This window comes from Syngnathus scovelli, chromosome 5 (genome assembly GCF_024217435.2).
Source record: "Syngnathus scovelli strain Florida chromosome 5, RoL_Ssco_1.2, whole genome shotgun sequence".
Classification (NCBI taxonomy): domain Eukaryota; kingdom Metazoa; phylum Chordata; class Actinopteri; order Syngnathiformes; family Syngnathidae; genus Syngnathus; species Syngnathus scovelli.
This window is the reverse complement of record NC_090851.1, coordinates 1,081,467-1,108,997: the sequence shown is the minus strand read 5'-3', so window position 1 is coordinate 1,108,997 and position 27,531 is coordinate 1,081,467. Positions and strand designations below refer to the sequence as shown.

General features: G+C 49.9%; 5 protein-coding genes across 7 annotated transcripts; 4 read left to right on the top strand and 1 right to left on the bottom strand.

The window, feature by feature from the left end:
- The first annotated feature begins 449 nt into the window (after positions 1-449).
- Positions 450-11,840, top strand: myom2a (myomesin 2a). Of its 2 annotated transcripts, XM_049720903.1 has the most exons (34): positions 450-597; positions 1,799-1,928; positions 2,316-2,411; positions 2,474-2,618; positions 2,686-2,840; positions 2,909-3,001; positions 3,424-3,512; positions 3,582-3,620; positions 3,697-3,861; positions 3,926-4,087; positions 4,157-4,298; positions 4,496-4,707; positions 6,012-6,189; positions 6,258-6,379; positions 6,727-6,914; positions 6,990-7,116; positions 7,186-7,364; positions 7,427-7,541; positions 7,610-7,769; positions 7,831-7,937; positions 8,012-8,056; positions 8,149-8,288; positions 8,413-8,557; positions 8,632-8,691; positions 8,753-8,820; positions 8,890-9,003; positions 9,067-9,154; positions 9,234-9,272; positions 9,348-9,453; positions 9,866-10,029; positions 10,149-10,185; positions 10,269-10,291; positions 10,366-10,421; positions 10,734-11,840. In XM_049720903.1, the coding sequence occupies exons 2-34, from the start codon at positions 1,822-1,824 to the stop codon at positions 11,439-11,441; spliced, it is 4,374 nt and encodes a 1,457-aa protein (XP_049576860.1). In that variant the 5' UTR covers positions 450-597; positions 1,799-1,821; the 3' UTR covers positions 11,442-11,840. The 2 variants fall into 2 exon arrangements, with proteins under 2 accessions (XP_049576860.1, XP_049576861.1); XM_049720904.2 differs by lacking the exon at positions 1,799-1,928 and having other exon boundaries at positions 455-597.
- A 133-nt stretch (positions 11,841-11,973) lies between these two features.
- LOC125969152 (protein FAM83B) lies at positions 11,974-16,240 on the top strand. Its single transcript, XM_049720912.1, has 4 exons — positions 11,974-13,061; positions 13,223-13,387; positions 13,831-13,955; positions 14,070-16,240. Exons 1-4 carry the CDS (start codon positions 12,609-12,611, stop codon positions 15,907-15,909), a joined length of 2,583 nt encoding a protein of 860 aa, XP_049576869.1. The 5' UTR covers positions 11,974-12,608; the 3' UTR covers positions 15,910-16,240.
- On the bottom strand, positions 16,136-18,713 carry lgsn (lengsin, lens protein with glutamine synthetase domain). The gene is made up of 4 exons (XM_049720918.2): positions 17,938-18,713; positions 17,662-17,828; positions 16,968-17,507; positions 16,136-16,876 (listed from the first exon to the last, which is right to left on the bottom strand). Exons 1-4 carry the CDS (start codon positions 18,524-18,526, stop codon positions 16,220-16,222), a joined length of 1,953 nt encoding a protein of 650 aa, XP_049576875.1. The 5' UTR covers positions 18,527-18,713; the 3' UTR covers positions 16,136-16,219.
- Positions 18,714-21,433: 2,720 nt separating this feature from the next.
- Positions 21,434-23,411, top strand: ptp4a1 (protein tyrosine phosphatase 4A1). 2 transcript variants are annotated; one of them, XM_068650666.1, is made up of 5 exons: positions 21,434-21,576; positions 21,747-21,839; positions 21,926-22,056; positions 22,135-22,209; positions 22,353-23,411. In XM_068650666.1, exons 1-5 carry the CDS (start codon positions 21,472-21,474, stop codon positions 22,510-22,512), a joined length of 564 nt encoding a protein of 187 aa, XP_068506767.1. In that variant the 5' UTR covers positions 21,434-21,471; the 3' UTR covers positions 22,513-23,411. The 2 variants fall into 2 exon arrangements, with proteins under 2 accessions (XP_068506767.1, XP_049576884.1); XM_049720927.2 differs by having other exon boundaries at positions 22,349-23,411.
- Positions 23,412-24,675: 1,264 nt separating this feature from the next.
- On the top strand, positions 24,676-26,552 carry LOC125969162 (centriole, cilia and spindle-associated protein). The gene is made up of 3 exons (XM_049720924.1): positions 24,676-25,024; positions 25,188-25,486; positions 25,638-26,552. The coding sequence occupies exons 1-3, from the start codon at positions 24,676-24,678 to the stop codon at positions 25,830-25,832; spliced, it is 843 nt and encodes a 280-aa protein (XP_049576881.1). The 3' UTR covers positions 25,833-26,552.
- The last annotated feature ends 979 nt before the right edge of the window (positions 26,553-27,531 follow it).

Below are 27,531 nucleotides of genomic sequence, written 5' to 3'. Positions count from 1 at the left end.
CGTGTAAATCAGTTCCTCTGGTTTCTGAGCTGGCGGAAAGATCGTCTGACTTGTACAGTAAGACATGAGGCGTGTGCGTCTCAGGAGTTTAAAAATAACTGACTGCTGTCAGCCAAGGAGGACACGCGACCCTTGCCCTCAACCTAAAAAGGTTTCGTCAGGCTTTTGCCACCTTTTCGCAAATAAATGATCTGTATATTTGTAAGTCAATCAACATAAATGCCAATTAACTGCTAAATCGAATCATTTACCGATGAAGAACAGTAATGTGGCGATTACCGGAAAGCAGAAATATTAGAATAATTCATATAAACAATAATAAAACTACTAACGGGGGCAAGAAGGGAAAGTAATGAATGAGTGGATGAGTTACTAGATGATCAGAAGCTGGTCTGATGGATAGAGAGAAAGCAAAATTTGTAGCTCCTAGCTATATATAGTCGCCGGCGCGTCCATACATGGGGTGGAAGGGGATCGGCATGCCCGTGGCCTGCGAGGGGCGAATGTGGCCAATGTTTTTCTTCCCACCAGCAAAGTGCCTCCTGATCCACGTCCGCCAACGCCGCCGTTGCTTTGCGCTCATTTAATCTCTCGGGGGTAAGTTCCCGCTTTTGTCTCCGCTTGGAATTGTCCACTAAACCTCTTGTTGACATTGCGGTTTTAACAGCCCGCCCGCCCGCTAAAGGATGACAAATCGACTTGGCGACTGCCCAAGTGGCCCGTCCATGTCGATTGTTCTTTTTAGACAGCTGAAGAACAAGAGGGAAAAAAGAATCTTCTGACATTTTTGACTTTCTAAATATATTTAGACTTTACAGAGCCTGGGGTCAAATTGACCCCTCCAAAACCCTCATCTCAAAGTACTAACATTTCTAATCCTCTGAGTTCATTTGAGCCCGGAAATTTAAACCACCAGCATATCATTTCATACGGCTAAAGTAGCTTTGGGTCAAATCGACCCGTAACAACAGAGCTGTGTATAGAAAAATGAAACTATGAATTGAATGTTACGTGCTGATTGTACTCACAAAAGTCATCAATATAAAGATGAGCTTAGTCGTTTTAGTTCATTCTTGTCAAACTGACAATAAAAATCCAGAAAGCAAACATTTTTTTGCTAAGACGTACTTATCCAATCACGGCTGACAGCAGCTGTGAGCTATTCATAGCTGAGCGCCTTGAGGTTGTCGGGCCAAACATTTCAAAGGCCGCTGAGTTTGTCCTTGTGATTTTGTGGCTCTTCTCGTGAGCGATATTTCAACCAAATTTCAGTGAGGCCTTCTGTCAGGTTTGGACTTGAGAATGTTTTATGGACCGGAAGGCAAAATGGCCTTTTTTGTTTTTAAAAAAAGTTGTGAATCAGAAGCAAAATAGCATATTTGACTTTTGTGCCCTGATGGGCAAAGCGTTGGATTTCTACTGTATGGCAATTCAAATATGTTTGCAAGAGTGATGTCGCCGCCTACTGGCCCGGCATGCATGTTACATCGTATACCGAATTGTTTTGCAGCTCTTGTGTGAACGAGGATCCAATGTGAAACTGTCAAAGAATTTGACATGTCTTGCTTTTTGGGGAGTTTTCTGACTTCAGCATCTGCGACTGGCTGATTTTTGGTTGCTTGTGTCATTGGACAGCAGCACAAAGTGATTGCTCATTTTGTTGCTCACTGAAAAAAAAATGGTGCTTTTGTTTTTTCTTGTTTAGTATTTTCCTTTTGTGCAGAGCCAGACAGAGAAAATTATTATTGGTGATGATGAAGATGCTGTCCCCCCCTTCCCCCCCACCCCCTTGGTCAAGGCTCATTTTCTAGCGTTCCCGTCATGGCGTCCACAGTCATTCCCTGGTACAAGCGCAAGCGCCACAGCCAAGTGAAAAGCGATCTGGCTTATCAGTACAGCACCAAGCGCATCGTGGTCTCTCAGCAAAGGTACCCACGCCGAGACGGACGCTGCCTCTCGCTGCTTGGCTGCGTTCTGTTGGCGCGGGGTGGGAAATCATTTTTCCTTCTTGGCCTTCATGCTGAGCTTTGCCTCCATAGCATGGCGTCGTTTGAAGAACGGCTCCACAGTGCTGATGCTTAGCCGCTTCCTTTTTTTTTTTTTTTTTTCCAATGCGCTTGGGAAAATGTGGCAATGCTGGTGTTGTTCTGCCCCCCCCCCCGACCCCGCGGCCCGTGTCACAGGGTGCATGACCTACTTGTGGCCACCAAATGTCAAGTGCAAATGTCTCGCTCCAAGTCCTTGCTGAGGTTTCCATAGCAACAAATTGCGAGACAAAATGCCGCCAGCTGAATTTTTATTTCCCCCCCTTTCAGCAAGAAGTCAAGTTCCAAGTCGGCGAGCCAGGTGCAGGCCGCGGCCACGGAGGCGATGGCGGAACAAGCGTACACCATCCCGGTGTTCCGGCAGAGGTGAGGATGCCGCGTGGCCACTTTGTCCTCAATCACCGTAACGTTTGATCCAAATTCAACAGGACCAGCGAGGAGACAGGAGAGACGGAGGAGTACCTGCGAGTCAGCAAAAAAGTGGAAAAGGGCTTGGCTGCCATCCAGGAGGAACTCCACAGAATGAGGATCTCCACCAAGGCTCAAGTGGATAGTCTGGCCATCGAGAAAGAGGCAAGCGCGCTCCGCTTCTGTCCGCCAAGATCTTGTTCCTCGAACCATCCCTCTTGTCCATCATCAGGTGAAAGAGAAGATGTACAGGAGAGTGGATTTGCTGGAGGAAATCCCCCGCATGCCCGATTTCATCGTGGCTTTGCGCCCTCACACCGTGTGGGAGAAGATGTCCGTCAAACTCTTCTGCACCGTGCTGGGAACCCCCATGCCCGTCGTTAAATGGTACAGCCCCTACCGCCGTCTTCCACGTCGAGTTATGCCCAGAGGTCAAAGGTCACGCTCGTGCGCAGGTACAAAGGAGGCGTCCCGGTGGACCCTCTGAGTACTCCCGGAAAGTACAAGATTGACAGCAAGTATGGAGTCCACAGTTTGATCATTAGCAGGTAGGACAGCACAAATGACTTATATTACAAATATTTTGTGGCCTAAATAATGGCTGCCTGCAATCTTTGTGCGAGGGGACATTTTGGGCGTTGGGGTGAAATGTTTCAACGCTGTCATGGAAGTGGGGGGGGGGGGGGGCGGCTCCTCCTGATATCTTTGGAGACTCGTCAGCTGTTTACAGCTCTGCTGACCTTTGCGTCATTGGAGCCTCAAATTCTTGCCTCGCTTTTTTTTTTTTTTTTCAAGCCTGCTTGTCCTTCAGACACCCTGCAGTGGTCTCTGTTCAGTCCACATTGGTCTTTTGATTAAAAACACAACTTAGTAATATTATTCCACAGTCTCATCCCCAAATATTGCGCAATTATTCATGACCCCATGTTGACCATGATTGGACCATTTTGTATGGTCCACCATTTTTCAGGTGTGCAGTGAGCGACTCTGCGGATTACAGCGCCGTGGCCACCAACCCCCACGGCACCGCCACCAGCGCGGCCACCGTCGCCGTCAGGAGTAGGTCCACCTAATCAATCGTCTTGACTGGGCGGTGTGATGACTGACTACCTTTGTGTGTGTGTGCAGGCGCAAGTGGAGGCGGATGGGCCAGCCAGATCGGTCTAAGTAAGAGCAGACATTATTCCGCAAAGAATTGATTATATGGAATCCAGATGCGAGCAGTTTTTTTCCCAAATTATAGTCCCCCATCTGAGCGGAAGCCACTTCAGCAAACTGGAGGTGAGCCTGGTGCATTGTTTCCCGGTCACCTTCGGCACGGAGGGCGAGTCGGCCAGTCTGCTGTGCACCCTGGTGGTGGTCCCCGACCTCCCCAACCTGCCCCCCTTCGTCGAGTGGTACCGAGACGGTGAGTCCCGCAATCATCGCAAATGATTCCGGTGTTGAAGCTGACCATTCTTCTTCTCTTCCAGAAAAACTTTTGGAACCCGGCCCCCTGGTGGACATGTCGGTGGTCGGCAGCGTGGCCCGCCTGGTTCTGCCCCAACTGGCTAAGGACGACGAGGGCCTGTACACCATCCGCGTCTACACCAAAGACGGCACCTCCGAGCACTGCGCCTACCTCTTTGTGTCAGGTAGCGCCCCCTATCGTGCTAGCATGTTAGCATTTGCTCAAACGATTTGCTTTGCTCCTGGTTTCCCAGACGCCGCCGTGCCGGTGGCCGGCGCCCCCGGAGCCCCCATGAGCGTCAAGGCTTACGACATCAACTCGGACTACATCCTGGTCGCCTGGAAACCGCCCAACACCGTCAACGAGGCGGCCATCGTCGGCTACTTTGTGGACAGGTGGGAATGAAGGAATTTGAAAGAATTCAATTGGAACGAATTAGTCACCTATTAAAAAGAACATGTTGACATCAAATACAAAAATATAATATAAAAGTTGTTTATGATTTCTTTTACTTCATCTTTGAATGCAAAAGTTTGCCGACCCCTTATGTAGCAATTAGCATGTGTTGCTAATTTCTTTCTTTTTGCTTCAGGTGTGAGGTGGGCAGCGACTCTTGGGTGCAATGCAACGACGCCCCGGTGAAGGTGTGTAAGTACCCAGTCCACGGGCTGAAGGAGGGCCACTCGTACCGCTTCCGGGTGCGCGCCGTGAACAGCGCCGGCATCAGCAGGGCCTCCCGACCCTCCGACAGAGTCACGGCCCTGGACGCCGCCGAGAGCGCCAAGCTGGAAGGTAGCGCCGAAGGTAAATGCGGCGAAAGGAAATCCAGGCGATGACTCGTGGTTTTTTTTTTCGTAGTGATTAAGACGCAGGGAAAGTACCATGTTGTCGCCAAGAATCATGAGCGGGAAGGTACACCAGGATTCTGGTAGCTCCTCACTGTGTGTCCACTGAAGCAACCTTATAGCTTAGCATTCAAAAACCTGATAGCTACTTTTAAAGCCACCATCCACCTTAAAGCCACCTTGAAAGAACCTTAAACTTTGCTACCAGAAATCAACACCTTGCATCAAACTTAAAACCCACCTTACTAAACCCGTCTAAAACCTCTTCAGCCCACGTAAAACAACCTTAAAGCGCACTTGAAATCTTAAACCCTAACATGCTTAGGCCAGGAGAGCCTTCCTGGCCCGCCCAGCGACGTTCACGCGTCTGAGATTTACCAAACGCACGTGGTGCTCAGCTGGACGCCGCCCAGTCGGCGCGGACCGGCGCCGCTCTCCTACGTCGTGGAGAAGGTGTGTCCGCGCACTTGTGTGTAGCGTTCAGGGTGCAAAAGAACCAAGTGTGTCATCTCAGTGTTTGTCTGCTGACGGCGAGCCCGGCGGGGCGTGGCATCGCGTGGACGCGGGCGTGGAGCTTCGCTCGCCCCGTTTGGCCGTCTTCCATTTGCCCGACGAGGGCGCTTACCACTTTCGGGTGTTTGCGTTCAACGCGTACGGCGTCGGCCGGGTCTCGGAGCCCTCGCGGCCCGTGAGGAAGGCCGAACCGGACGGTAAGGGAAAGCGCGGGTGTCACGTGGTCCAAGTCCCGTCCTGTGGGTGACCATATAAACGCTGTGTTGCAGGATGCGTGCTGCCAGTCGGTACGTAAGAACACCTTGGTTCACTTTGACTTGCTTGTTTCACCTCTGAGCACATTAAGCTTCCTCACATGCGGGTCAAAATGACCCATAAGGAGTTTAAAGTCAAGAATGAAATGCTCACTAATGGGGTTAACGATGTTGAAGCAATGATTTTGTTGTTGTTTGTGATAGTTGGTTACTTAAATATGACCTGGGTCCATTTGACCCGAGTCATGATCAAATTGAGATTTCTATAGCGACGACACTCGGTAAGCAACCGGAGAAAGTCTTTGGTATTAAGAAAGGAAGGTTACTTTTTTGTTTAAAAACAGGTCAAAGGTCAGCAAGAGGCAAGCAAAGTGGCAACAAGATTAACTCACATCTTTTTTGAATGGCGCACCCTTCACCGGAACTCAACGTTTGCTTGGTTAGCCACCCAGTTGCTAACAGCTAACGGCTCCCGTCCGTCTCTCCCGACAAACAGGCGTGGCGTCCGCTCCCGGCCAACCGGTCGCCACCCGGAACACCAAGTCGTCCGTTTTCGTCCAATGGGAAGCGCCCAAGCACGGACAGCAAGGCCTGATGGGATACTACATCGACGCTCGTGCGGTGGGCAGCAAGGACTGGTTTGCCTGCAACCACAAACCCTTCAAACTCAACAGGTCCAGCATATCTGCTCATGCGACCGAGTCACTCTTAGCTCCTTGTTCACGTTATTTGATCTTTCCAGGTTTGTGGTGCACGGCCTAACGCCAGGGGAGACCTACGTCTTCCGGGTGCAAGCCGTCAATGTCTTCGGACTAAGCGAAGAGTCCCAGGAATCGGGACCCATCGCAGTGGAGCCGGCGCTGGGTAAGCACCGCTTGCAAACTTTGGAGCGCTTGCTTGTCTTTTGGGTCTTTCATGTTGTCTGCCGTTGTATTGTTCTGCCAGGTGGGGGCTTTGAGTATGGTATGTATGAAAGGCTTATGCTCCTCTAGACCCCGAACCACTCCCTCTTTGATTTGCGCACCACCACAACCACCTTCTCCTCCTCCACATGATTTATTCTAGTCACATTTGAAGAGTTGTGAGGTTCTGATCCAACACTGATACACCCACCACTCACCCGCCAACGCTGAGATGATTTGAGCTTCAAGTGTTTTCAGGGACAAACATGGGCAAGGAATGAAATGAATTGACGCTAATCTTTCCGGCAGCCACCCCCAGCGCCCCTTACGGCATCAGCCTGCTGAACTGCGACGGCTCCTCCATGACGGTGTCCTGGAGCAGCCCCAAGAGCTGCGGCGGCTCCAAGATCAGCGCCTACTACGTGGACCGGCGGGATGTCGAAACTCTGGTCTGGAAGGAGGTCAACGTGGGTCCCATCGTGGACCGAGTGTGCACGGTGAGTGGAGTCCATCGGCCATAGCTTGGAGCTCGTCAACATATTTGGCAACCAACTTGCCTTGCCTTTCTTTAGGTGGATAACCTGACGGAGGGAACCTTCTACGAGTTCAAAGTTCAAGCGGCCAACGTGGCAGGCGTGGGCGTGCCTTCGGCCCCCGGTCTCCCGATGAAGTGTGAAGCTTGGACCATGGAGCAGCCAGGTAAGCCTCGCCGTCACGTTACTCGAGCTCGGATGCTGAAATAAATGTGGTTGGTCATCACGCCTGCAGGTCCAGCGTATGACCTGACCTTCAGCGAGGTCCGTAGTCATTCCCTGGTCCTGGTTTGGAAAGCTCCGGTCTACACAGGGGCAAGCGCCGTCTCCGGGTACTTTGTGGACATGGCCAAGAAGGGCTCGTGCGATTTTGTCGCCCTGAATGAGAACGCTATCAGCCAGCGCTACATGCAGGTGAGACCGAAGACCTGACGCTTGTTGTTGGATGGAGCTTCCAGCTGGCATTTGCCCTGCAGGTAAGCGGTCTGGAGGAGGGCGAGTGGTACGTGTTCCGGGTTCGCACCGTCAACGCTCACGGCATCGGGAGAGCTTCCTTGGTGACCGAGGCCGTCTGCGCCAGACCTCCCCCAGGTAACGCCTCAGTCTTCACCGGGTCTGCCGAGCAGATCTTCCTTAACGCTGCTCCCCGGCGTCTCCAGGCACCAAGGAGATCGTGGCCGGCGTGGATGAGGAAACGGGTGACATCTTCCTGTCTCTGGAGGCCAGCGACATCAGCCAGACCTCCGCCTTCGTGTGGTCCAAGAACTACAAGCCCATCGGGGAATGCCCTCGCGTCAACGTCACCACCAAAGGACGCACGTAAGATGGCCGGCCCCCAAAACATCTCCAGTCAGAGTCTTGGAATTGGTGTCCGTTTTAGTTCCCGACTGAGTTTCCTGAACCCCGACAAAGATGACCTGGGACGTTACTCCGTGCTGGTCACCGACACCGACGGCGTTTCCGCCAGCCACACTCTCACCGAGGATGGTATGCCGCCAAGACCGGGCCGTCATCCTCTGACCCAAATCTTTGCCCTCACATTGGATGTCTTTTACCCACAGCACTCAACGCCATGCTGGAGCTGAGCCATGCTATCAGAAATCCCAGTGAGTGTCACGGTTGATGCCGACTCCATCCTCCCTTTGGCCAGCGTAACTTGGGAGTCAGTTGAAATCCGAACTTTGTCTCCTTCGTGCAGTCGTCCCGCTCAAGCACGGCCTGAACTACGAGGTCCTGGAAAAAGGCCACGTGCGCTTCTGGGTCCAGGCCGTCCAGCTCACGCCCGCCGTGACCTACAGGTTCGTCGTCAACGACAAGGAGGTGACCAGCGGCAAAGAGGTAAGCATATTCAAATCTGTGGGCGGTGTTTGTCTCTGAAGGATGGCCGCTTCATAACAAGATGGCGGACTTCCCGTGCAGGGTCTTCGTTTTCAATTTGCACGTCTGTCGGCATTTGTCTCAGGGCCATAAGATAAGCCACGACGCGTCCACGGGCGTCATCCAGATGATCGTAGACAATTTCACCCGAGAGAGCGAGGGCACTTACACGGTCCAGATCCACGACGGCAAGGCCAAGACGCAGAGTTCCCTGGTCCTGGTCGGAGATGGTAAACCTCAATCCGCACCCCGCTCGCTGTGGTACTGCTAGCACAGATGCTAATGTTAGCATGTGTCCGTCCAGTCTTCCTGGCTGCTCTGAAGGAAGCCGAGTTCCAGAGGCGAGAATACGTCAGGAAGCAAGGTAAACTCACGAGGTTTGCTTGTCCGTCACTTCGTTCTTCACGTTGTTACTTCACTTCCAGGTGCGCATTTCTCCGAGTCTCTGGGTTTCGCCGTGACGGAGGACTGCACAGTGATGCTGGCCTGCAAGGTCCGGCAAGTTGGCCTTTGTGGCTGGCGTTGCCTTGCGAACGCGGTCAACACCTGCGTCTCTTTGCAGGTGGCCAACGTGAAAAAGGAGACCACCTTCCAGTGGTACAAAGAAGACACGGAGATGGTTCCGGAAACCCCCCCCAACGTCATGTCGGGAGCCTGCGCTATCCCCATCCCGCTGGTGAGGAACTCACTCATGGTGATTGACGGACGAACGGATTGACCGCTTTCTTGCTGGTTTCAGTTTTCCAGGAAGGATCAAGGTGTCTACAAGGCTGTGATTGGAGACCAGCGTGGAAAGGACACGTCCACCTATGACATTTCCGGACAAGGTACGACTGGTCCGGTTCCTGCTTGGGACACTCTTCTTGTTCCTGTTCATGCATGGTGTTTTACATTCTGTCTTTGCAGTCTTTGATGACATCATCAACGCCCTCGCTAGGATCGCCGGTGGGTCCGCACTATTGATACGTATGCACGTGTCTCCGTCGCTGCCGTGGAGACAATGAACGATTTGTGTTCCAGGCGAATCGGCCTCCGAGCTGGTGCTTCAGTGTACTCCGGAGGGTATTCGTCTGCAATGCTACATGAACTACTACACGGAAGAGATGAAGACCGTGTGGAAACACAAGTAGCCTTTTTGTCTTTTCCTCCCCTCAATTAATTACTGACACATTGCTGATTTGATAATGAATGTCTTGTTTTGTAGTAGCGGTTGTCCGTTCATTATGTGGTTTTTGGTCAAAAGATTATTCTTGGAATTTTTATTCCTATTGGAAATTTAGTTGTGAGCAGTTAAATACATAAATAAACAGATAGACAATATAAACATCGGACACGACAAAAACAATAACAAATGAGAGGAAGAGAATAGATCTGATTATATTAAATAAATTAAATAATAATAATTTATTTTGTTAATTGTATTAATATTATTTATTTATATTATTTATATCTATTTATTATTGTATGATTATTATTAATTAAAAAAAGATCAAATCAATAAAAAATAAACAGTGACCGTACAAAATCACAATCTACAGGGAGAGCAAGATCGCCTCCTCGGAGAAGATGAGAATCGGCGGCACGGCCGAGATGGCCTGGATGCAGATCTGCGACCCGTCCGACAAGGAGAAGGGGCTGTACACCATCGAGATCTCCGACGGTGTCAAGACCCACGCCAGGACCTTTGACCTGTCCGGACAAGGTATGGCCTACCTCGGATGATGTCATTGTTTTGAACACAAAAAAGAGTCTCAAGCACGCAGGAAGTGTGCCATTTAGGAAGCTTTGAGGTTGACATGTCCTTCCTTTGTCGTTGGGCAGCGTACACCGACGCCTACGAGGAGTACCTGAGACTAAAGTAAGTCATTCATCTGTGTCAATATCGACCCCGTGTTCTCGCTGCTTCTTCCGAGAAAACTTAACTCCTTCTGTTTTTTTCAGGGCTGCTGCTTTTGCGGAGAAAAGTGAGTATTTCGACTGGGATGTCCAGTCATTCGACGTGAATGCATTCCACTCATGCGTTTGTTTGTCTCGTCAGATCGCGGCCGTGTGCTGGGCGGCCTGCCCGACGTGGTCACTATCATGGAGGATAAGGTACGTTGAACAAGATTGGGATCCCACTAAAGTACTGTGTTCACGCAAACGCTAGCACGTCGGCCTCGGGTGGAGCTTCAGTTCCCCTGCTGCATTCCAAAGTCAGCAGTGTTGGAACCCGCAGGACATAAACACCGGCCACGCCCTCCTCATTTTAGCATACAGGGCGGTAACCAAACTGAAACAATATATATTTTATATATAAATATATTTATTATATATATATTATAAAGATATTTATTATATATATTTATGGTTTGTAGTGGTCTAGGCATTTTGACAAACATTCCACTTGTCCTTCCCCTCGTCCAGTCCCTGAGCCTGACTTGCACCGTGTGGGGCGAGCCCACCCCTGAGGTGACCTGGTTCAAGAATGAACAGGAGGTGGTCTCCAACGAGCACACCAAGATCACTTTCGACGGCGGAAAGTTCTCCAGTATAGTCATCAACCAGGTGACGCCCGAAGACTCGGGCAAGTATAGCATCAACGTGCGCAACAAGTACGGCGGCGAGTTTGTGGAAATCACCGTCAGCGTGTACCGGCACGGAGAGCAGATCCCAGAGTCGAAGCTGGGCCAACCCAAGATGGCCAAGCCCGCCGTCATCCCGGCCTCCACGACGCCCACCCCCGCCCCGTCTAAATCCCAGACCCCAGCCATGTCCATGAAGAGCCCCACCCCTGCCTCCACCCCCAAATCCCCGACCCCGGCCCCCAAATCCCCAACCCCGGCTCCCAAATCCCCAACCCCAGCTCCCAAGTCTCCCACTCCAGCCCCCAAATCCCCAACCCCAGGCCTAAAATCTCCTACTCCAGCTCCCAAATCTCCCACCCCAGCCCCAAAGTCTCCCACCCCAGCTCCAAAGTCTCCCACTCCGGCCCCCAAATCTCCAGGCGTTAAGTCTCCAACACCATTAGCAAAGTCCCCCACCCCTGCCCCTAGTCCTAAATCCCCGACCCCCAGTGTCAAATCGCCCACTCCATCAAGATTCATGAAGTCTCCGACCCCACCCAGGAAGTAGTTGGTGGCCCTGAAATCCCTCTCCCCCAGCCTTGAAAACTCCCCAAATCTCCAGGTCTCCAATTCCTTGGGAATGTCTCCAACTGGTGACCCCCAGCCCTGAAATCCCCAAATCCTGATTCTGCAATTCTATTATTAAATTATCTCAAGTTGTCAGCATTAAAGAGAGATCTAGTATGCAAATTTTTTTCTTCTTCTTGTTTCTGAAGTATCTACCCGCACATCAAGTTTGAAATTAAACTACCAAGTCAAGATAGGCGACCACAAATTAGCATTTTGTGCTACGTCATGACTTAGGCTCCACAGTTTCCTGCTGTTTTTCTATTTTTTTTTCTTCTTCTTTTTTCTGGGGATGTGTAATGCAAAATATCCTCAATAAACAATGGCACTGACGTATGGACCTGGTCTTAGTTTTTGTTTTGTAGTGTCATCTGTAAGGCCCGCCGGCTAGCTGAACAAACTCGCCGTGGGCGAGGCTTGTCGGTGTATGTAGCCGGTACAACAGGTTGTTCATACGCACGCTCAGTCGCGTGACGCCACACAGGACCTGACATCCCCACAGGTAAGCCGAGCTCAGTCGGAACCAAACCAAAGGTAAGATCCGGCAAGTGCTAGCGTGTGCGTTGCAGGGAAAGACTCGCCCAACTTTGTTTACTCACACTGGGCCGACCGGTTCTGGTGTCTTTACTCAACGTATTAGCTGCAGGGTTAGCAAAAAAGACACGAGACGAAGAGAGAAGACAAAAAATGAAGGATAAAGCAACTGCACGGAGCCCATTCGTGTGAAGCAGCGGCTTCAACGTCAAATGAAGGACTTGGAGACTTCAAGTGTGGAATTGTCCATCAAGTATGGCTGCCTTGACTTGGGTAGAGGACTTAGACTTCATAGAGTGGACTTGTAGACTTTGGAGAGTGATCTGGTAGCGTGCACTTGCAAACTTGATAGACTTTTGGACATTGTAGAGCCGGTCTTGAAGGACTTGATGGAGGTGGTGAAGTGGACTTAAAGATTTATGACCTTTGTGGATGGATCTTGGATTTGTTGTCTTTGAACTTGCAGACTTTGAAAGATGTAGTTCTTCCCAAAGTGCACTTGTTGACTTGAAAATTGTCGCTCAAGTTCGAATTTAGAGGAGCAGACTTTCAGATTGAGAAGGTTGGGGATGCCATGGCGTCCAAGGAGTCTTTGTTGTCGGGCTTGTCTGCTCTGAAGGATGGCGATCCTCCTCCTTACATCCACCCTCACTACAAGGAGTCCTACCGTCTGGCCATCTACGCCTTGCTGTGCGGAGGCAAGGATGCCTACAACGACTTCCTCCAGGCCGAGCAGATCAACCACTTCCTGTCCGAGAAGGAGATCCGCTTCATCTTGGAGAACGCCGAGGTCCCCCTGATAGAGGACGTCGATGACGTGGAGGTGCGGCGCCCTGCAGGCGAGCCCGGACCGTCCACCTACTTCCCGCTGGAGTCGGACGAGGAGGTGCCCGACCTTGACCTGGGCTGGCCCGAGGTGACTCTGGAGGACCAGGACACCAGCATCAGTTTACTCTTCCACCCGCCCAGGGCCAACACACCGACCATCAAGGAGGTGGTCCGCAAGCAGATCCAGGATGCCAAGCAGGTGAGTCATTATGTTATTTATTTATTTATTTATTTATTTATTTATTTATTTATTTATTTATTTATTTATGGTAAGGGTCTTTGGAGCATACGAGAAAAATAACGAGTGCAATAAAAAGGTTGGATATCGATCTTGTCAATTTCAAAACATCGTGTTTCTAGGTGATCGCCATAGCCATGGACGTCTTCACAGACGTGGACATTTTCAAGGAGGTCCTGGGCGCCACGCTGCGGGGAGTGGTGGTCTACATCCTCCTGGACGAGGGCCACTTTGGCAGCTTCCACGCCATGTCGCACAGAGCAGGCGTCAACATCCAAGACCTCAAGGTGACGATCGAATCCCGCTTGAGTGACGAGGCCTGCTGACACGCATCCATGTGTAGTTTACGTGATTCATACTTCATCGAATTCCAACCTGAGGTTTTCTCCAGGTCAAGTCAAAACCCAAGAAATGGTCAAAATGTCCGACTGAAATAAAAAAAATGCAGAATGATATGCTCAAAAGCTCCATTGCTCACGTGATCGCATCTCTCCCATAGCTATCAAGCTTTATTATGAAAAATACGGCGATGACAAAGGCTCGGCGTGAGTTGCGGCGCGTCCGGATTTTCTTGTCAAGCAGCATCGACTCCAACAGAACACACATAACTCAGTCCTCCACTTCAATCAAACGTCAGTCGGCGTGTCGGGTCTTGACGAATCCACCTTCGTGGAGACACGCCTCCTGTCAATGTCATCTTTGACTCATAGATTGGAATTGTCACCATCAGAACATTCGCGTGCGGACGGTTCGAGGTCAGCAATATCGCTGTCAGTCCGGCGTCAAGTTCCACGGCGGCTTGGAGCAGCGATTCATCCTGGTGGACTGCCGCAGCGTTTTGTATGGAACCTACAGGTGAGAATTGATCCGATGCTAACAGTTGCTATGCTAACACATGGCAAATTTGACGGTCAAAAAGCACAACGGCTATCTTTTCAAGTCTTAACTGATGGATTCCTTCCCTTCCAGCTACACGTGGTCTTTTGAGAAGATCAACGTGAGCATGGTACTGGTGGTCACCGGTCAGCTGGTGAGCTCCTACGACGAAGAGTTCCGCCGCCTCTACGCTCGCTCCACTGTCCCCGAAGCGTTGCAGGAACGGTCGCAGGCTGAGTACTTGAGAGACGCGGCGGCGCTCCTGCGTAGTCCAAACTCCAGCCAACTTTCACTGCATCAACTCCACGTTCGATCTCGAGGAACCCGCGGCTTGAGGGCTCAGGATGAGCTCTTGGATGCACCCGCCATGATGACCAGGGGCCTCAGCATGCAGGACCGCCTACATCTGTCCCACTTTCCCGACCACATGACTAGAGGCCACAGTTATGGTGGAGAATTGCAGAGGTTAAACTCCATGACTCGGCTGAGGATGGGAACCAAAGACATCCTTCCAGACAGGAGCGGTTCCGGCCTGCCGGTGCCCAACCGGATGTCTCACCAACTTGTTCGACACCAAAGTCGCTACGGTCTGGATCAGAATCTGATCCCTTTCAACTCCGAGACCTCCCTTCACAGATGGAAGATGGATACGTACTTGAACAGCCAGGCGAACCTCGACGGAGCGTACGACGCCTTGTCCCCGCTGACGTCGCCGTACAACAGCCGCACGGGACTCAACGACCATCAGCCGCCGGGGAACCACAACAGATCCAGGGACATCAAGTCCCGCTTGGAAGAGATCCGGCAGAAGAGACTCAGTTTACAGGAGTACAACAATCTCAGGCAAAGCCAAGAGTCCTTGCGAACCATCTACCAAAGTCTGGATCGGCCCAAGTTCAAATCTTCGTTGAGAGGCCTCGACGCGAGGCAGAACGTCGCGGAGGAGGACGCCAACCACAAAGATCTCGATTCGCAGCAGGTGGATGACAGCAGCAGCTCCACTTTGTACTTTGACATCCAAAGAGGTCCCGAGCAAAAGGCGACCCCAGCGTATGAATGGTATGAACCGCTTGCCAGGACTACTTCGGCCACCCAACTGGAGGACAAACTCAAAGAGTCGCCCCTTAAGTACCCCGGTGGTCTCCAGCGCCCCAGAACCATGGAGTCTCTCATTGAAATCCCCGAGGAGAAAGAAGGTTGCAGTAATCCCATCAATGGTGCTGATGTTCTCAAAAACAGAACCAGAAACCAAGACAATAATTCCAAAAAGCACTTGACTGAGAAAAAATCTGGATCTCAAGAGACAGAGCCGGATTCTCAAGAACTAAAGTCGCCTCACGAAAAGGAAACTCTTCCAAAAAACTTGACTCCCTCGGAGGTGAAAGGTCATCATCGGGAGGATTCCACGCTACAGCGGAAGAATTCCACCAGAGGCAAAAACTCAGAAGAAAAGAAGACTTCCAAGAAGGAGGAGAAGTCCATCCAAAGGAAGGCCTCGTTGAGATCTCAGAACTCTTCCGGCTCAAACTCGCGGGTGTCTCCCGTGGGAAAAACCGCCAACGAGCACCGAAGCAGCCAGAACTCCATCGGCAGGTCCACGGCGGACAGCGAAAAGCCAAAGTCTTCGTTCACCTTCCACCGATTTTCATCACAGCGCTCCAGCAAACGAAAGCCCAACCCGGCCATGACGGAGACGGCGCGGGAAAATCCAGAAGAGCAGGAAAAGGCGGCTTACGAGAGCCGGCGGGAAAAGGCCTACAGTCGCTACGAGTACCTGCTACATTCTAGCGTCCCGCTACACAAAGCCAAGCGAGGCGACGGAGTGCAGCTCTCGGACAACGACCCGGCGCACCAAACACACGCCGGCGGCACTGAGAACAAACTAGAACGGTTCATGCAGCGGTTTGGGAATCTCATCGGGAAGAACAAATAGACCAGAAGACGGTGAACGCCGTCAGGTGCTCGCAATCTTCTCGCTTTGAAGAGACACAAATGCGACGTCTTGTATTCCCTCAACGCCGAGTTTCTCGGCCTGATGGAAATACAACCGAATCTCTTTGACTTGACTTGACTTGGCTTGGTTTTTCAAGACAACTCAGGACAGACTTGAAACTTTACAAGTCACATTTCAACTATAAGCTATAAAAACAAGACGACACTTTCTACTTCAGCTTTATTTGTTAACTGTACCATGGTAACAATGATACGTCCATTTGAATATTTGATTTGATCGTGGCAAGAGTCTAGATAAAATATTCCAGGCACTTGTTCCTCTCGTCATCCAGTTCCTGGGTCTCAATCTCAAACTTCTTCATAGCGATGAAGTACTGGACAAAGGATTCCCCCAGGGCACTGCGGATGACGTGGTCTTCGGCCAAGGCCTCCAGGGCGTCGTCCAGCTTGACGGGAATTGCAAATTCCTTCTGCTGACCGGGCGCCTTGTGCAAGCCGCCCTCGATGGTCAAGTTGCGCCGGACGCCGTCCAGTCCGGCGGCGGCGGTGGCGGCCAGAACCACGTAGGGGTTAGCCATGGCCGAGCCCAGCTTGTTGTCGATGTGGGTCTCGCGTCCTCCGTGGGACTTGACGTTGAAAGAGCTGCTGTTGTCGTTGCAGCCGTAGGTGGCGTACAGCATCCGCTTCGGGTCCTTCACGGCCTTGGCCATGTGGCTCCGGCACCCGAGGCCCGGCGACATCAGGCAGCTGAGGGCGGCCGAGTGCGTCAGGAGCCCGGCCAGCCACCGCCGGCCCATGTCGGAGAGCTCGCCCGTCGCCTTTTCCCCGCTCTGGAACAGGCTACGGCGTCCGCCGGCGTCCCACAGGCTGTGGGAGAGCACGCCGGCGTTGTAGAGGCCGTCGTCCGTGAAGAAGCTTGCGATGTAGCTGTGCTTGCGGGCCATCTCCTTTTGTTTGCAGGACCAGAAACAAAGAGAGGAAAAGAATTTGGCGCTACGCCGGACCCTGAGTCTGGAAATAAAGCAGACAACTTTGAACCTTGATGCCGGTGCGGAAGGTGAAGGCGCTGTCGGCCGCCGCGATGCCAAATTCGGGCCTCAGGTTGATCTCCATCTGGCCTGGCCCGCTGGCCGAGGCCATGCTGTCTACGTCGGCGCCCATGCAGTACATGCCGTCCACCAGCTGCTGGAAGAAAGGCAGGTCGTGATTACCCAGCAGCGTGGTGGCAGGAAACAGCAACGTCTTGGGCCCGATGCGGTCCGGCGCCCCCAGGACGCAGCACTCGTAGGTGAAGGAGGAGCGCAGGGAGAAGCCCAGGCTCTGGAGCTGGCCCAGAAGCTGCTTGGCCAGGAGGCGAGGTGACGTCCGCAGGGGGCTGCCCGTCACCGTGCACGGGTCGCAGATGACCCTCGCCGTCTGCTCGGCCCACGGGAGGATCCGGAATGTGGACAGGTCCGGGATCAGGAGGATGTCACTGCTGAAGTTGGCGGCGTTGGCGTGGTCCACCTCGTTGCTCTTTGGACTCAGCGTCAGCTCCAGGTAGCTCCTTGGCATTGGGATTCCGTACACTGCCTTTTCCTGGAATGAAGGTTAGATAGAATGTTGGATGGATGGATGGATGGATGGATGGATGGATGGATGGATGGATGGATGGATGGATGGATGGATGGATGGATGGATGGATGGATGGATGGATGGATGGATGGATGGATGGATGGATGGAGGTGATTACATGAAAGAAGCGGACAGGCACAGTCTTGGATCTGGACACCCCGTGTAGATCAGTGGCCTCGAATCGTACAAAGTTGATGTTCTCCCTGGCCATCTGCTGCTTGATGATCTCCATGCTGGAGATGAACCTTTGATTCCCTGACGCGTCCAGGTTCTCGTTTCCGTGATCTACAGACAAGAGTGGGCCTCTAACCGTAAGGCTCGTGTCTGAAAACGATTTATCATCATCTCTCCAAAACATCTGCACAATCCCCATCGTAAATCTGTCACAACCGACCTGTATGAGGAGCTTTGGTCTCTCCGCGGGAGCCTCCGCTGTTGCATATGCGAGTCGGGAATTCTATCTGCCTATTTGTGTTGGCATCGGGCCTGAACGAGCTGGATGACTCCATGGTGGGAGGCACCTGAATAGGAGAATTCTCTCTGGAAGCATCAGGCTGAGGTTTGAAGGTACTGAACGTTCTTTGTGGGCTGACGTCAGGGCTGCTGCCGCTGCCCCCGTGGAGGTAAGAGTAAGGACTTCCTCCAGGGTGGAGAGCCGCTCCGTCCCTGAGGAAGCTCTTCAGTTGCTCCACAGTCTGCCTGTGCGGAGCCCGACTCAGAGGAACCCGAATCAAGTCCCCCCCGACGTCTGGTCCCTCCATCGCGGGTAGGTCCAATGGCTCAGTTGGAGGTCCACCAGAGACAGGAGAGTCTGGAGGTTTGTGGGAGATTCGGACCCAGTCGATGGGGGGCGTGACTCTCACCCCTTTCCTTCTCTGCACGCTCATTCCTGTGCCGTCCATTTGGTCTTGGCTCCTACGCGGGCTTTTGCTTGAGTCCATGAAGTGCGGAGTAGTCACCTTGGAATCTTCAGAGTCATTCATTTGTACATTTGAATCAACTCTGCTTTGTGGAATTTGTCAAGTGAGGTCCTCAGTGGCACATTAATTTTTATACACAATTGGTACAATGGTGGAAGGTTCTTTTTTCTGCCTTCCCCGCCCCACAGCAGCTGGGGATTGACTGGCTCTCACCCGCCGGACAGAGAAATGACATAAGTTGTAACCAATTGGTTGCCGCCGGCTACCATTTAGGGGCCTTTTGTGTCCCGGCAGTGCAAAAATGCCGAGGTCAGCTGCTTTTTGCCTTTCCAGAAAGACGCCAACCAAAGTGTGGAGACAACAGGAAAGCGCCAGGAGCATATATAGTGACTTTGATGGATGCATTTTTGCACGATATAGACAGAATGACACTCCAGGTTGCATTGTTTGATTGTTTCCGAATGGTAGATTTGAAGACTGGAATTAAAAACAAACAGACACATCAACAAAAAAAAAAAGTTTAGCAGGTCGGTTTGTACTGTGATGAACGTTCTCTAAATGTGTTTGCACATTAAGATGAAATCCGAAGAGAACGAAAAAAGCTCATGATTTTTTATTTTTATTTTGACCTTTTGTTTCCACTTTTGAAAAAGATTTTGTACATTTAAAAAAAGATATAGATTAAAATGTGTGTCACTTTTTTTTATTGTCAGGGTGGGGTTTGAAGAGCTGCATCAAGGTTGCATCAGAGGAAATGACGTTAGCCTCCTGAGCTATCCTTCAACATAAACTTAAAAAGCGCCTTCCAAAGAGAAACAAACGTCTTGGGGGACGATCAGCAATTAAATATTATCATTTTATATAATGTTACAACGGAGGGTGTGTTCCAATTCATTTACTCGGGCTCTAAAAAATTTTTACGCATGTGAGAGAATTTTGTTTTGAAGGTCTTGAAAAGAAGTACTTGGTTTTGCTTTCTCGATTGTGAAGACTTTGGGCTCCACTCGCTCACTCACGTAACGTAACGACGGGCTCGAATGGTGAAGAAGCATTTCATCGTTTCCCCACCTGAGGACCGGCTGTATGATTAAGTTACAATCTTCAATGAGTAAGCATATCCCAGTGAGTATTGTTTTTTTATAAACATGTTCCTCTTTTTCTGTATGTTTGCACGAGTGTCATCCCCCCCCCCCCATAATTTTTTTTTTAAAAATCACGGCTTCGTTGCGCTTTTAAAGCTGGTTCGGAAAGTCTAATGGTGTCAGCTAAAGATTGCAAATGTAGTATAAAGGCACGAGAAAATAACACAATGTGGGCGCTCCTCGGAAGCCGATGGCGGTAGCTTGGCTCGAGTTGTTCTACAAGCGACATTCGTCTACTTTGTATGGGATCAAAATGGGCATGTTATTCCTCTTTTTGGTTGTGTTTTGGTGTTTTTTTTTTCTCCCGCTGTGGTTTTGTCGAGGCGCCATGTTCGGCGACATTACGTTTGTCAGCCCAACATGGCGGCGGCACAAAAGGCAACCTCTTCTGTGCTTTCTTTTGACATTTCGCTAACAACCCGTACGACCAAACCTAGAATCTACTGTGTCAAGTTCGAGACTCATTAGGCGTCTTCTGCTTCCTTCTTTGTCACTTGGGCCGCCATGTTGGCCAGATGCAGTTTGAACCGGACAATGGCGGATTTAGCCGGCCGTTCTCGTGACGTGTGTTATAACAAGATTTTAAGACAAGATTCGTAAATATAAAACACTCAAAACATACAAAGTCGCCTTAAATGCCAATTTTAAGTTAAGAACAAGTGGCTGGTGTCGAGTTTGATGACACACTTGTCAGACGCTGTGACGTCACGGCAGAGCTTTGTTGCGATGACGACAGGCGACCATGCAAATAAACCACATTGAAACATGCTCAGTGAGATTCTTCTTTACGTACACCATCTAATGAAGATAAAGATGTTTAGTTGCCATTGCTCAGGGCAGGTGCAGACATTCTCCAACTTTCCAACAAGTTCGAGAAGACTTTGTTTACACAAGGTGGAAGGAAGGTGTTTTTATTGTTGTCAGTGTGCCCCCACTAATTGCAGAGTCTTGACGCAAATAGTGAAAATCTGCAAGTTTTCCCCCACCCCCTCTCAAAAACAATCTCCCTCTTACAATTGCCAATCATTTGCAATGTGACAAGCAAGATATCCCCAAATCTGACATGTGTTTGAAATGCTAATGTTTTGGGATTGCACTCTAAACCTTTTGGGGCGTACGCATCAATTACTTGCGACTTTCTGAGACGGGTTTCTGTCCCTTGCTGATTCTCTGTCACAAGGCTTTAAATCTTGCTCACTCTGGTTTCTTTTAATTCGTTAGCTCGCTTGACATCCACCCCGCTTTAGTGGTTAGCAAAGTTTGATATTTGTTAGCATGACGACAAGTGAGACAGGACTTTCTATAAAGCTAGGGATACGCTGTCAAGTGATTTTGAAGTGCGTTTCTTGCAAAGCGTTGAGTTTGTTGTTGATGTCGTCCTCGCAGCAGTTCTGTGGTGTTCTGGGTCGCACATTTATGGAGTTTCTGAAGGGCAGCGGAGACTACTGCCAGGCTCAGCACGCCGCTTATGCAGACGAGTGAACGGTCCAACTCCGCAACCGCCCGGACGCACCTGAGCCTCAGGAGGACGAAGCCACGAGCGGGACGCCTCCCGCAACCAGCGACAACTCGGCCTGGATGGGGTAACTTGACCCGCTGCGCACCGCCCCACCCCGTCGGCTCCCGCCCGGCCACGAGCAAGGTGGAAGCCGCCTCGTTTTGTTGTCCCACCCTCCCCGGCGTACACGCCCGCCTGCCTGACCGCCCGCCCGCCACCCCCTGAGCGGTCACCCGACGAGACGCCCGCCGCCCGGAGGATCCCCGTCCCTCCACGCCAAACTGTTTACGTTTTGCGTCTCTAGCTCTCCCCTCCCTGTGCCGAAGCCATCTTGCCTTTTTTCCCCCGCTTCTTTTTTACCTGTCGCCATGGCACGCATGAACAGACCCGCACCGGTGGAAATCACCTACAAGAACATGAGGTTCCTCATCACTCACAACCCCACCAACGCCACCCTCAACAAGTTCATTGAGGTGAGCCTCGTCTCGACTCGCACAAATTGTCATAATGTTGAAAGATCCCTCGTTTGTCCCAAAATGTGAGAGTTGTTTGCCATTGACGGCCAGTGACGAGGGCAGTTGCTAATCGTTGTTAGCGACCGTAGCCACGGTGGTGTTTGACGCGTGTTGCCTGTCGCCTGCAGGAGCTGAAGAAGTACGGCGTGACCACGGCAGTGAGGGTGTGCGAGGCCACATACGACGCCACGCTGGTCGTTAAGGAGGGAATTCAAGTCCTGGTGAGTCACGTTTGTTCTTTTCCTCTATGAGCATTGCGAGCCGTTTTTTTATTTTTGCGCATGTCCCACTTTCCGCCCCCACGCAGGACTGGCCGTTTGACGACGGCGCTCCTCCCTCCAACCAGATTGTGGACGACTGGCTCAACCTGCTCAAGCTCAAGTTCCGCGAGGAACCCGGCTGCTGCGTGGCCGTGCATTGCGTGGCGGGCCTCGGCAGGTGAGCGGCCGGCCCGAGCTGCCTTGCCTCGCCGCCGTTGCCCCGTGCTCCCCATCCAATGTCTCGTTTGCATTTCAGAGCTCCCGTCCTGGTCGCCCTCGCCCTCATTGAGTGCGGCATGAAGTATGAAGATGCTGTGCAGTTCATTCGGCAGTGAGTGGCAACATTTTCTTTGCAGTAACCCGTCACGGCTAAGAAATAAAACGTGCCATCCCATAAAAATGTTATCTTTTTTTTGCCATCCCCAAAAAATGTTAATAATTTTTTTTTTTTGCCGTTTCGTTTGGTCCAGGAAGCGTCGTGGCGCGTTCAACAGCAAGCAGCTCTTCTACCTGGAGAAATATCGTCCAAAGATGCGCCTGCGCTTCAAAGATTCCAACAGCCATCGCAACAACTGCTGCATCCAGTAGGACGTCGACAACGACATGTTGCCTTTGTCTCACAGCCCGTAAATAACAAAAACATTTCAGCATTTTCTCCAGATCCATCTTAAGGTCCATGTACTACGTAGTACACGCTCTGTCCTCTCGATTAAGCGCACTAGGAGAAAGGTCCCACCGATACGGATTTGTTTTTTTTTTTAGGCTGATTCCAATATTTAGCGTAATAAAGTCTGAAAAGGTATAATGAATGAAATAACACAACTGCAAAAATGAATAACAAATAGCAAAACATCATTTGTTTTTACAATACTTTTTAATTTATTTATTGGCCTTTACTGTATATTTAGCTTTACAACAGGCAGAAAAAAATGGCTAATTATTCATTTTTTAAAGAGCTGATATTTGCCAATTAGTTGTTTGGACATCACCGATTTTTGCCAATTTGATCGGTGCAAAGTTGAGTTTTTGCACACTAGGACAACTTTGACCTTTTGAAGCTACTAGCCTTTGACATGCTAATTGTCGCTACTGGCGATCTTGTCAACGCCGCCTCGTGTGTTACCAGTGAGGACAAAGCGCACTAGTACATGGACCTCAAGCTGGATTTCAAGGCTATCAAATGCTGAAAGGCCTTTCCTTCCTTACCAGTTTGTCCTCACGGCCATCTTGTCTCATTAAAAGTCTAGATTAGCTTCTTTGCTTTTGTTTACTAATTAAACTGCCACAATGTGATTTTGTTTATTTGTTTTTTCAAACTGGATACCTGACGTTTGCGCTATTTTGTACGCCTTCTCATTTGATGTCCCTAACTTAACTCTTGGATACTTGATAATTTGATGTATTTGATGATTATTCTTATTCTTGGTTGGCTATTTATATCTTATCGATGGACGTGAGTGATTCAGTTTGTGAGCAGCAAAGTTGTACCTGTTGACCAACTTGTTACGGTTCTATTAAAGTGACAAACCGCCATGGTTTTCTCTTTACTTCTAAATGTGACATGACATTTCAGTAAGGAATTGGAATTTTGCTGTTCATCTCAGGAGGCTTTGCAATATATTATATTCCCCGACAACAGGTTGCTTTTCAATGGGCTTCAGTGGCAAATGGCTCCATCTTGTGGACATGTTCGAGATTGCAGCCATCTTGTGCAGCTCGTGACGTCACCGGAAAAGCGCTCCAGTACAGTCATACATACATTGCTATACATACAAAAGAATATCTTTTTATCGCACATCGGAGTGAATCAAGACGAGATATATATTTTTTAGTAGGTGACATTTTAGTTTGCAGTGATTATTTGATTGCGTAATTATTTTAGGACCCTATATCTTTTTTCTTTCGTTTCATACACTGAAGGTCCAAACCGGAAATGGTTGTCTCCACTCACGTTAGCTTACACTCCCCCTGCCTCTTGCAGGGCTGAACAGAACCGAACCAATGCTACTACTACTCGAGAGGGATTTACGCGACTCAAGAGCTTAGCATAGGATCCCGAACTCCTTCCCGGGAAGTGCTGTGTGAGTGGAACAGTTTCAAATCGGTCCCGTTATCGTCGCCTTTTAAACGCCTCGCTGTGTTTCCCCAAACCTACTGAACGGCGGGAACGCGCCCGTCGTCGTTGAGCGTTTCTAAACCTTACAAGACCTCAACATTCAACACTGCATAAGACGTTTTCTCGACAAAAAGACCACTAATAACGCGAGCAGCTCAGGTGATTAATCAATAATGAATGTTGTTTCCATTGAAGCTGACAGGTTGCGTGTCACGTGACAGCGCGCGTGTGGAGTAGATCCACTTAGCCGAGATCAGCCTAAAGGGGGCGTGGTCTTTTACTCTACCTGGCGGGTGACGTCACCTAGGACCGTTTGCCGGAAACCGCTGCAAAATGTCGTGTAAGAAACAAACAACACACCTCGTTTGTTTACTATTTACTGACACGTTACAAATCGAACCAGTAACCCAATCATAATTAATTCATGCTGGTGTATATTTTTCACTGTCAATGGACTGTTTTGGAATAAAACTGGGGCTTTCAACTGGTTTTATCCACTATTATAACCAAGAAGCAACTCAGGGACCACTGCTTTGGCGGAATATTGCTTTACTTTGCACTGAAGGAGGATAGACCTATACAGGCCATTTATTTGCATATCTTTGTCTATTTTGGGAAAGTGTATGTACCCTAAGCTTTGTCTCACACTTGCATCCTAGCAGTGACGTCACACTCGTCGCCATGGTGACCAAGAAAGTCCGAACGGAGTACATGAAGAAGTTCCGGGAGCCCAAGTGGGAGACCTTTTCCAAATGCTACGAGGATTCCCTACATTACCGCCTGACTCGGCGGGTCATGGAGCACTCGCACAAGCCCTGGTTCTGGGAGGGCGGCTCTGTGCTATCCAGCGGCCAGTCCACGCCCAGGACCGCCGGACCTCGGGCCAGATGCAACCGGGTGGCTCCGCTGTCCGTTGCCGCCGTAACAAACCAGCTGATTTCCAGTCCTGACGCCAGGAAGCCGTCGAACGAGGAGGAGGAGCAGGAAGCAGAGGAGGAGGCCGTGGACGCCGACGCAGTGACACCTGCAGGTGAGACACCGGCATGCTCAATGTTGCCATGGTAACGTGATGACCGATTAAGCGTTTAATTTCGACCTCTATCGTCAGCAGGAAAGGATGTGATGTTCTTTTGATTTGTCACAGAAAGGCGCTCAAACAAACAATGAATGTTCTTTCTTTGGATTTGCGACAGAAGTGGCACAGACAGAAAACGCCGTCTCACCTTCTCCAAACCCGAGCGGCGCCTCAGACGAGCTGGAGACCGCCAACGGGTCGGCAGACTCACCCGACTCGAACACGGATCCACCCAAGGCAACGGCGGTACTGACGGAACAATCCTGCCCTCGCCAGGGCAGTTGCCGCGGCAACAAGTCGCCAGCTGACCGCAAACCAGAGCGCGCTAAGAGCCAACCGCCACTGGGGGGCGCCAGGGACAACCAGCGGAGCCGATGCGAAGACGCTCCCACCAGCAAAGTCGTAACGCCCAACAATGTAAGTCCTTGACTGAGGTAAGCTACTGCTAAGCTAATGTATCGTAAACTCTTGATTGATAATGTGCATCACAAAAAAAATACAAATTTATTGCTCAGGTCTGACACTCAATTTAATGAGGACATAAAAAATGGTGAATTCCCACCTTCAGGGCGAGCGTTGCGACGCGAGTGTCCAGACACCGACCACGATGTTGCGTCCTCCCGACAAGCGTCCGGCGAGCACCGATCGCCGTCGCGCTCGCTCAGCCGACCCGGACAAGCTGAGACGCTGGCAGCTGACTACGTCCACATCCGAGCGCTGGGTGACGGAGTACATGCGCTGCTTCTCTGCTCGGGTCAGGTAGACGAAAGGACACGCCTCCACCCAAAAATAAAAATGTTTGGATGGAGCGCAACAAAAACACATTTCTACTCAAAGTCTTTAACATTCCACAGTTTTTCTGTCCTTAATCACATTCGAGAGTATCACTACATAAATTGTACTTGTGCTGTATTTATCTATTTTACTGTATTTATTTTTATCCCAAAGGGAAATTGTGTGCTTTGGTTTTTCCGCAAGTTAATTGCAGTGAAACATTTCGATTGTAGATACTTTAAGGGTTAGAAATATGATGACGTCGGAGTGTTAAGCTTTGTTTTTATTATCGCTGACCTCGTTTGTGAGAACTGACGCGGCCGTGCAAACTATGCAAACGCACACCAGCATAAGCTGGACAAACAATCATGCTTATGTGAAGCGGAGATATTTCTATTTTTATTCCTTGATGTTGTAGCGGTTTAGTGTGTTTGAATTGTGAAAAACAAAACCGACGTGAATTGATGAAAAACTTGCAAATGAAGATACGGCTAACTAGCACTAACGTTTGTATCTGTAAAGAATGTTTCTACATTTGACAAAATATGTATTTTCTTTTATTCACAGTCCATTTTGACAGCCTTTTTGCTACTTTGGTGCATGTAAATGTGATATCACCGACAGAACAGGAAGTACGCGCTCACTCGTTTACACACTTTTGTTCACTAACTTGATAAAGATAAATAAGAATAAATGATTTTATAAATGACCATGTATAGCAAGGCTTTTTTTTTAAATGGCTTTAAATTAAAAAAGAGCGTGTATAATAAGGCTTTTATTTAAATGACCATGTAGTAAGTTGTCAAGTGATTAAAATATTTAATAATGAATCCGTTTTTAATTGTTCGCTCAGAGTTAATCACACATAAGTCTTGTTTTTTTGTGCTTTGACGCAGGGTGGAATAAAGTTTTCTTGCTTTTGTTTCAAGCAAGCAGCAAAGAGAGGCGCGCCGCGCACGTGGCACGCACGCAGATACCAAAGAAGGAGATGCAAGAAGATCTTTCGAGATGGTTCCTGAGGAGTCTCCACTTGAAGACCACCTTGTACCCCCCGCAACTCCAGTCCTAAACATCAGCTTAAGTGGAGCGACACTTTCCTCTGGCGGCCAACTTGTGAACGACACTCTTGTGACGTCAGAAGAAAGAAGCAATGTTATAAATGTTAAAAAAAAATTATTTGGCATTTTTTGTTATTGTTAAACATACTAATAATCCCAAAGACGACCGATTCTCACAAGTTTTAACCCCCCCCACCCCCGCCAACCTCCATGACGTTTCTTCAACAGGTGAGCATTTTTTTCCTTATTTTATATTATTAGCTCGTGTCGTAGTAAAAATATGACTTGAAAGTCGAACGTGGAACGTTTGAAAGCTGCTCCGCGCGGGACGGCACGGAGGGGTCATCGGCGATAACTGGAGCGTGATAATATGCCGAGCAGCGAGTTGCAAAAGCTCAAACATGCTCTTTTAGATGTCGTCAAGCAATTTCGACACATAATTCTGCTGTTCACTTCTGCATTTACAATATGTTTTAGAAACAAGGATGTAGATCTTTTGGGACGCTGATAGTGTCGATTCTCCTGCTGCCAAACTGGAATTTCCCTATTGTAAGACCAACAAAGGCTGCTTCTATTCACAAACAAGAGTAGAAAAGGGTCTTTGGGGGAAGGTCACCCTCAAGCAGCCAT

What these genes read in the sequence shown, in the direction of transcription:
- LOC125969152 (XM_049720912.1), top strand. Translation starts at nt 12,609, where the DNA reads ATGGCGTCCAAGGAGTCTTTGTTGTCGGGCTTGTCTGCTCTGAAGGAT. An exon ending in TCAACATCCAAGACCTCAAG is followed by an intron (nt 13,388 to 13,830) that starts GTGACGATCGAA and finishes TGTCACCATCAG; the next exon opens with AACATTCGCGTGCGGACGGT. An exon ending in GTTTTGTATGGAACCTACAG is followed by an intron (nt 13,956 to 14,069) that starts GTGAGAATTGAT and finishes CTTCCCTTCCAG; the next exon opens with CTACACGTGGTCTTTTGAGA.
- myom2a (XM_049720903.1), top strand. Translation starts at nt 1,822, where the DNA reads ATGGCGTCCACAGTCATTCCCTGGTACAAGCGCAAGCGCCACAGCCAA. An exon ending in GTCGGCTACTTTGTGGACAG is followed by an intron (nt 4,299 to 4,495) that starts GTGGGAATGAAG and finishes TTTTTGCTTCAG; the next exon opens with GTGTGAGGTGGGCAGCGACT. An exon ending in CCACACTCTCACCGAGGATG is followed by an intron (nt 7,938 to 8,011) that starts GTATGCCGCCAA and finishes TTTTACCCACAG; the next exon opens with CACTCAACGCCATGCTGGAG.
- LOC125969162 (XM_049720924.1), top strand. Translation starts at nt 24,676, where the DNA reads ATGGTGACCAAGAAAGTCCGAACGGAGTACATGAAGAAGTTCCGGGAG. An exon ending in CGACGCAGTGACACCTGCAG is followed by an intron (nt 25,025 to 25,187) that starts GTGAGACACCGG and finishes GATTTGCGACAG; the next exon opens with AAGTGGCACAGACAGAAAAC. An exon ending in AAGTCGTAACGCCCAACAAT is followed by an intron (nt 25,487 to 25,637) that starts GTAAGTCCTTGA and finishes TCCCACCTTCAG; the next exon opens with GGCGAGCGTTGCGACGCGAG.
- lgsn (XM_049720918.2), bottom strand. Translation starts at nt 18,526, where the DNA reads ATGAATGACTCTGAAGATTCCAAGGTGACTACTCCGCACTTCATGGAC. An exon ending in GACCAAAGCTCCTCATACAG is followed by an intron (nt 17,829 to 17,937) that starts GTCGGTTGTGAC and finishes TCTTGTCTGTAG; the next exon opens with ATCACGGAAACGAGAACCTG. An exon ending in CCTTCCGCACCGGCATCAAG is followed by an intron (nt 16,877 to 16,967) that starts GTTCAAAGTTGT and finishes TGCAAACAAAAG; the next exon opens with GAGATGGCCCGCAAGCACAG.
- ptp4a1 (XM_068650666.1), top strand. Translation starts at nt 21,472, where the DNA reads ATGGCACGCATGAACAGACCCGCACCGGTGGAAATCACCTACAAGAAC. An exon ending in CCCTCAACAAGTTCATTGAG is followed by an intron (nt 21,577 to 21,746) that starts GTGAGCCTCGTC and finishes TGTCGCCTGCAG; the next exon opens with GAGCTGAAGAAGTACGGCGT. An exon ending in TGCGTGGCGGGCCTCGGCAG is followed by an intron (nt 22,057 to 22,134) that starts GTGAGCGGCCGG and finishes TTTGCATTTCAG; the next exon opens with AGCTCCCGTCCTGGTCGCCC.